The sequence below is a fragment of the Cyprinodon variegatus genome, unplaced genomic scaffold (assembly GCF_000732505.1).
Source record: "Cyprinodon variegatus isolate N-32 unplaced genomic scaffold, C_variegatus-1.0 Scaffold653, whole genome shotgun sequence".
Classification (NCBI taxonomy): domain Eukaryota; kingdom Metazoa; phylum Chordata; class Actinopteri; order Cyprinodontiformes; family Cyprinodontidae; genus Cyprinodon; species Cyprinodon variegatus.
The window spans coordinates 33,577-41,330 of NW_015151106.1; the positions used below are offsets into that span (position 1 = coordinate 33,577).

The window sequence follows — 7,754 nt, forward strand, 5'->3', positions numbered from 1 at the left end:
AAAGTACTCCAGAGTGTTGTTCAGCATGGGGGTGAGTAGAAAATGAAGGCTAATCATGTTTTGGGTGTACTATTCCTTTAATTTCAGAAAGGAAGGTACTCTATGAAATAGTTTTATTTGACCGTAAACGTTTGTGTTTACGTAGCAATGACTCCTTTCCTTTTCCACTGGATGAAAGAGGTCGTCCCATTCTCATTAATACCCCCCAACTTCAATCACAGCTGCGTGTGAGACTTCATTGGAAGTTGAGGGTTAGGGGGTGGTTTGGGATTCAGTCTAAAGCTAAGAATTCAAAATTGATATAAATTTTGACAACAACACAGAATAACATAAAATAAAGCATAACTGAGAACCCAAAATGAAAACTTAACTCCTTAAGAATTGAGGGTCTTAGGAGCAATTTCCACCTGAAATTACATACGTGGATTAAAGCAAGTCCAGCTCCCAAACTTTAAATTGTAAATACAGTTGTTTGTATTTTTGTGACAGAAAGGCATTGAGGAATAATTTCCAGGTGGAGCCACTATTTTAAATGTCCATGTCTGATTTATAGGTGATTAAACAAAGAGAAAATAAACCCTGCAAAACATCATGAAAGCCCAGTGTGGAGTAAAAATGAGCACCGGGAGATGATTTGCAAGGAAGAAAAAGTTTTATTCCGCTCTGCAGAGGAGAACAACACAGATAAGCTAAAGACAGCTCCCTGTGTGATTCTGACTAGGTCCTCCCCCACCTTTGCATTATAAAGATTCCTTACACACGAACATTGAGTCTTTCCAAGAGAAACACTTCGTCAAAAGACATAAATATATGTTCAGATAATCTATGTTTCCCCCTTATCTAACCTAGGGAGGAAACTCCTTTTCAAACTTCCTTCCTTTCCCTACATCTCAGCATAAAGAATGGAACAATAGCTTCTCACTAATCACCATTATTCAGCAAGAAAAACCGGCACACTTTAATATTTAACCTTTACTAACATTCAAGGAAAAAACACAAATCACACCAGACTTTGTAGATCCACATCTTGATTATAACTAAGACGAATTTGGACTGAATAATTGAAGCATGTTTGTTGCACAAAGGTTTTAGTGGGCAGTGTGATAGAAGGAAATGGGATTTTGGTGGCCAAATTGTGCCAAATGCATTTTTCTACTAATAAAAGGGAATCTGGCCAGAAAAATGAGCTGATTTACATTATTGGAGACCTTCTGCATACGGCAAAGCATCAAGATTTAGCCGTTTCATTGAACTTTACCAATAATATCACCAAACCGAATAGAAAACAAGAATAACAGAGCAAGCTTATGTGACACGTGCCGATTACATCACCTGAAATGGTTGCATGATTACCTCCAACCCCTCCTTGGAAAGATCTGAGCCTCTAGTTTCCAATGATGGCGGCCATTAGGGGGCGAGGCCAAAAATGAATACCTGCTGATGCATTACTCCCGCAGTCACACATGTAAGGTGGAATTTTAAATCTCCTTGTATTTGTTTACACAGCTATAAAACAAAAAGTATTTTTTTGAAAGATGTTTTACAAAATGTAAAAGGTGTGTGGATGAAACACCATGTGACTGTGTTTTGGACATTTCTATAAATAGATAAACATGAGCAGGTGTCAGTGGAACCTGTACCGGGACTGTTGGGCTCAAGGGGGTAAACAGAACCAGAAAAAAAGCGTCTATATATTATCATTGATAACTGTTCTCACAAATCTGCAGTAAACCGGATTTCTATATATTTTTGTGCAAAAATATATGTATATACCCTAAAATGTATATACATGTGTATAAATTCAGGCACCAAGGGGTTAAATACATGTCTTATAACATAAGTCTTATGTTGGCCTGATGCTGTTTTTACAGGATGTCAGGTTGCCTAATCACAGAGGAAGGCATTGTTTCAATTGCCTCAGCACTTACCTCCAACCCTTATCATCTAAAAGAGTTGGACCTGAGCTTCAATCATCCAGGAGAAGCAGGGATGAAGCTCCTTTCACATTTGAGACTGGAGACACTCAGGTATGTAAAGATTTCTGTAGCCACAAGAGACGGTGGTCTGAAAGCTAAGGACACCGACGTTCTACACCCTCATTTAGAATCATGCTTTAAACACTTTAACTCATTAAGCACCCATTGTTTTTTATTATTCTATAGAATTCAGTAGTTATTATGAGTTCCATGCTTTGCAGCTAGAGAAACTAAAATCCAGGTTGCTGATGAAGATTCTCAGTCATCCAGGTCATAGTCATTCCGTAAAAGTTCAAAAAATATCCACTGGACTTGGTTTCCAAGATTTGAAGATGTTTCGCCACCTCTCCAGGCCCAACACAGAAGAGCGGCCTCGTCTGGACAAGACTACGCAGTACACCTACACCTTGTGGACAAAGGACATTTTTTTTGAGGACCAGAATGTTCACATTCTGGATAAACAAAATAGGTGGTTTAAGGGGGGCATGAAGGAAGCCATCTATGTTAAGAGAGAAAAAACAACTTTAAACAGAGGTGGTGGACTCAGATTCCAGCTTCCAAAAACATACAATTCAATCATAGACATGATCCCTTCCAGATATCACCAAACCCCCCACCCCATCATAGAGGAACGAGGGACCTACCCGCTCCAGCCGGTGAACAATACCTCCTTAACGACCGACTCTTAACAATCATAGACAGGTTTCAGATATTACAGGCTAACGATGGAACTAAACGACCCATTCATCGGTTACCATTGCATGTTTCCAAGCGATACACGGCCTTGTCTATATAAGACTCAAACTCACTGCGGATCCAGACATTTGAATTGAGAAAGCTTCCTGGTGGTGGCAAAACATCTTCAAATCTTGGAAACCAAGTCCAGTGGATATTTTTTGAACTTTTACAGAATAAAATCCAGGTTGATTTGAAGATGTTATCCATCCACCCATCCCTTCGGTCGGCCCTCCTTCCCTCCTACTCTTCAATTAAAGAATCAATTAATCCCAAAGGTAAATTCAATAAATATAAAAAGAAGAAGGAAAAGCGAACACAACAGTTCTGTTAGCTCTACACCTGCCGAAGACACAGACGTCCAACCCCGTGAACACTGGGACACAACTCAATGGGAAAGGAAAGGATTCTGATTTCTGATTTCAACCGTTGCGTATATTAGCTGCGACATATGAATCAAGATGCTATGACCGAAAAAATATGATTGACGGATGACCGTTGATATATGAATGGCCGAATTTAGGTGTTCAGGCTGATGTAGAACTAACTGGCCTGCATAGGATAATGGAGAAGAAACAAAAGAGATTTTAAGACAGCATTTTTTTAATAGAAATTTTCTAACTTTTGTGACAATATTGTCCGATAAAGAGTACATTTATATATATATTTAAGCCAGAATGATTTGACATTGAAATATGATTTTCCTACGACTTTAAACACCCTGTTAGGAGAAAGCTACACCTCTGTAGGAGTGTCGTGTAATACTGTCTTGGGGGAAATGTCGTAGAACAAGTCAGTTGCAGACAGTGGCGTCACCAGAGGGTGGCTAGGGAAGGCCATAGCCACCTTGTGGAATGACCTGGCCAACATCAACCCATTAATATCATGGTTTATGGAACAAGACCCACTTGCGCCCCCTTGTGGTAGATCAAGAGGGGGAACTCTAACACACAGCCCATTCTAAATTGCCCTTGTTGTTTCCTGAACATGTCCATAATCTGATGACAGAAAATGAAGTTTTCTTTTTCCTCTTCAGAACGGACTGTGGTGGAAAATGGACGCTACAGGCAGGACTGAGAAAGTGTAAGTCTGCTTTAACCTAAATTATCTGAAAAACATATGAAACAAACATATTTATCCTGAATGATGTAACTTTCCTAAACCGCAGATACTCGTGGACTGACTCTGGATTCAGAAACGGCACACAGAAACCTCAAACTATCTGATAACAACAGAAAGGTGACAGCGATGACCGAGATCCAAGCGTATACTGAGAACCCGGAGAGGTTTGACCACTGGCTCCAGCTGCTGTGTGCAGAAGCTCTGACCGGTCGCCATTATTGGGAGGTTAAATGGGAGGGGATGGTGAGCATCGGAGTGACTTACAGAGGGATTGAAAGGAAAGGGAACAGTGTCAGTTGTTTGCTTGGTGGGAATGATAAGTCCTGGACTCTTTACTGTTCAAAGAACGGTTACTTTGGGTTTCATGGTGACAAAAGGAAAGATGTCCCACAATCCTCCTGTGTCTCCGACAGAGTGGGCGTCTATCTGGACCATCCGTCTGGGACGCTCTCCTTCTACATAGTGTCCTCTGACAAACTCATCCACCTTCGAACCTTCGGCGCCACATTTACTGAACCTCTTTATCCTGCTTTTCGAGCTTTTCCTGGTTCTTCAGTCTCTCTGGAGGATTAAAAACTGTTTTCAATCTTCTGATCACTTCATCTTTCAGGTTTAGTCTAATAATTCTGCCAGCGGCTTTTTACAGCCGCCTGTTTTTATTTAAAACAAGAGGGAAATATAAAGATTGTATGTATTATACATTAAACATTTAGTAAAGTGTTGAATGTTGAATGCTGAAAAAAATAGAAATCTAAAAAAGTCATTTTTGCTTAAAATAAGTGAATTTTGTCATGATTTGAGGAGGTAAGTGAGACACTTTGCTAATAAAACAAGACAATTTACATTTAAAATAAGAAAAATCAGTCACATTTACTCATTCCAAGTGTTTTTCATCTAATTATCTTATTTTAAGAGTAAAGACACTCATTCCATTGGCAGATCATCCTATTTATCTGCTCAATTAAGGGTAAATACACTTAATTTAGCGAAATCTTTATTTATTTTTGGATGTTTTTTTCAGAGCTTAGATGTATTGTTTGATTTATTTTTTGAATTCATGGATTCTTTTGTGTATTCTTTTGAATAAACACACATATTCATATTTTTACATCTTAGTTTTTCTTGTTTCTTATCAATAAAGTTTGTTAGAGCATCCTGTAAGAGCCAAAGTTAACGGTTTTATATTTTGTTAATTATTTTGGTGGCACAGGTGTTGAAATCTTCCCACAGCTGGGGTGATTGATTAGTGGGTGTGGTCCCTTGTTATTTTAGAAGACAGGAGTGCACCCAGTGAAGAGGTTTTGTCAAACGTTTCTGTTGACCCTCATCATTATTTGTAACTTTTTGGAAAATAAATAAGAAAGAAAAGAAGTTTGGCTCAAGATGGCTTCTTGGAGACGTGTCACAGCGCCAGCAGCGGCTCTGTTGGTGGATGGAAGTCGCTACACATCCAATCAGCAAAGTTAAGTTTTTGTTCCTCAGTATTTATACACAATAATGTGTTGTTAGCATGTCTAATTAACTCAAAACTCTTTCAGTTCAACCAAAGGAAACAGTTAGAGAATCGTACCAAAGATTTCTGACATGTGCAAAACAAAAGTTTTAGCCTGGTTCTGCTGGAGGTTTCTTCCTGTTAAAAAAGGAGTTTTTCCTCTCCACTGTCGCTACAAGCATGCTTAGTGTGAGGGATTGCTGAAGAGTCAATGAGTCGATGCAATCAGCTGGTTTTCCTTAGATAGAAAACTTTGAATCAATCTGACTGGATGATCTGGTGAACTGGAAAGTGACCTGAGATGACGGGTTGTGAATTGGAGAGATAGAAATAAACTGAATAGAATTGAAAAGTTTTCTTTTTTCTTTGTGATAAAAATGGAATCATTTGAATGATGAAAATTTATTATAGAAAAAAGAAAAGATTTTTTTGAAACATTGCATTAAGATTCTGAAATTGGGCACAACATATTTTTTTGATTGAAGAAAGAAAAAAACAGATTTATCTCCATAGATAAGAACAGCCTGCATGAATTAGAACTGAAGCTGCTGTCTGGTTGAAAGCAAAGTTCCTTCACCGTTTAGATGTTTCTACCTGAACACCTGAATCCAAAGATCAGGTTATTATCAGGGCCTGGAGGACTTGACTCCAGACCAGCGCTGGGAGTAACAGCATTAGATAACAGTGGTGTTAGCAGCTGCATTAAATATTCCATTTAAAAAGTAATCAAATTACTTTTCACATATTGGTAACACCGTAACATTTCTCGCAATTCCTTTCAATTGTTTAATATCATATAATTAATATCATTGTACTTCTAGTTAACATCCAATAACAGGAAAGATTTCCAAATTCTTAGACATTTTAAATTGTAAAAAGTAATTGGTAACTCGTTACTTTGAATGTGAGATACACTCGGTTATTTTTTTGGATGGGTTAGTGGTTACCCTGTTTCTATGGAAACGGAGAACCATCTAGAAGGAGCAGAAAAGCAGACCCTCAGAACAGAATATAAAAACCCAACTGGAAACACTCAGCTCAGAAGTTTGGTTAAAAAGGTTCAAGCTGCAGTTATATAAAAGCTGGATGTAATAATCTGTTTGTCCAGTAGATGGCAGCCTTGGTAAATATACAGAGAACTGCAGATTAGTTTAATCTCTATTGTTCTGCCTGAACAAATACCATTAGGATGTTAATGTTTTTACAGACTTGGAAAAATAATAATAATGCCAGGTTTGAATCTCTAACATATTATTTTTAATGAGATGTTTGTGTAATCCTGATTAAGGATATCACAGATTGTGAAGACCGGTCTTGTAGATTACAGAGTGATTAACATGATGTCCAAGCTTTGCATAAAATAAAGACAACATCTGTCTCTATAGGACAGAGGAGGAGTCTTTCTGGACCAACCTGCAGGAATGTTGTCCTTCTACAAAGTAGCCTCAAACACTTTGCACCTTCACTCACTCAGTATTCCCAGGATTTGGGTTCTGCTCTGGGTTAAACTCCTCCTGTCTGTCTGGATCTGCCAGCTGAAGAGACAGAAGTCCTCTGCTTCTTTAGCCAACAGATGCAAGGGGGGTAAAAATAGTAATTGTTTATCTTTCCAGGATTTCAAACATTTAAAATAAATATTTGAATAAAAGGAAGTTGAGTTTGAAGGGATTGAACCTCATCCAGTAAAGATCACTGTAACAGTAGTGGGGGTAATTGTAATTCATGTTTTCACCACCAGAGGTAGCTGTCGGAACTGATGCCATAAAGAAGTTATTTTAAAGCTTTTGTTTTTAAGCGCTCAGTTTTTCTTTTTCATGTTTTTTTTTTTTCAGCTATGAAAGTAAGGAAGGTCTGAGATTTTTTTTTTTTTTCAGTATCTCATGACGGTGAACAGTTAAATTTAAGAATACAATGACGTCACTTCCTGTTTTTTGTAACTCTTGGTAATTAGTGACGCAAACAAAGTCTGCGAGAGCAATTAAGAAGAAAGACAAGTGTTTTCTAGCTTCCGGTTTGTCCACTAGCAGGCCAAAGTGGTATGTTTATTTAAGCTTCTTAAATTGTGTATTTTGTATAATTTGCAGCAAAGTAAACTAATGTGTTTATGCTCTGAATGTTTAATCAGTTCTGTTCATGTGGTGTAAAACCACAGTAAACTTCAATATAAGGAACTCTGGGGGTTTTCTTGTGTGGATGATCCGGCATAATCACTTTGTGCCATATTATTAAAATAATGTTAGACATCTTTGTCGTAGAAGAGTTTGAAAAGAAAAGGTTTGGTTCTGTTAAAAAAAAGTTAAATATTAAAACGATTGGATGAAATAAACGTTATAGAGGATTTCTTTACGTAAACTATTTCATCTGCTGTCTAATATTCCATTAGAGTTTAGCATTTTTTGTTTATTACGGGCAAAGATTAGAGATTTTCC

General features: G+C 37.8%; 2 protein-coding genes across 2 annotated transcripts in view; both read left to right on the forward strand.

The window, feature by feature from the left end:
* LOC107096824 (protein NLRC3-like) overlaps window positions 1–4,406 on the forward strand; it is a 7,869-nt gene extending 3,463 nt beyond the window's left edge. Inside the window, exons 4-6 of the mRNA XM_015393694.1 lie at window positions 1,872–2,027; window positions 3,748–3,794; window positions 3,880–4,406. Coding sequence (XP_015249180.1) covers window positions 1,872–2,027; window positions 3,748–3,794; window positions 3,880–4,406 — 730 coding nt within the window. The remainder of the gene's footprint in view (window positions 1–1,871; window positions 2,028–3,747; window positions 3,795–3,879) is intronic.
* Window positions 4,407–7,289: 2,883 nt separating this feature from the next.
* ephx2 (epoxide hydrolase 2, cytoplasmic) overlaps window positions 7,290–7,754 on the forward strand; it is a 22,213-nt gene continuing 21,748 nt past the window's right edge. The window contains exon 1 of the mRNA XM_015393695.1: window positions 7,290–7,361. The gene's annotated coding sequence lies outside the window, so the exon portion shown is untranslated. The remainder of the gene's footprint in view (window positions 7,362–7,754) is intronic.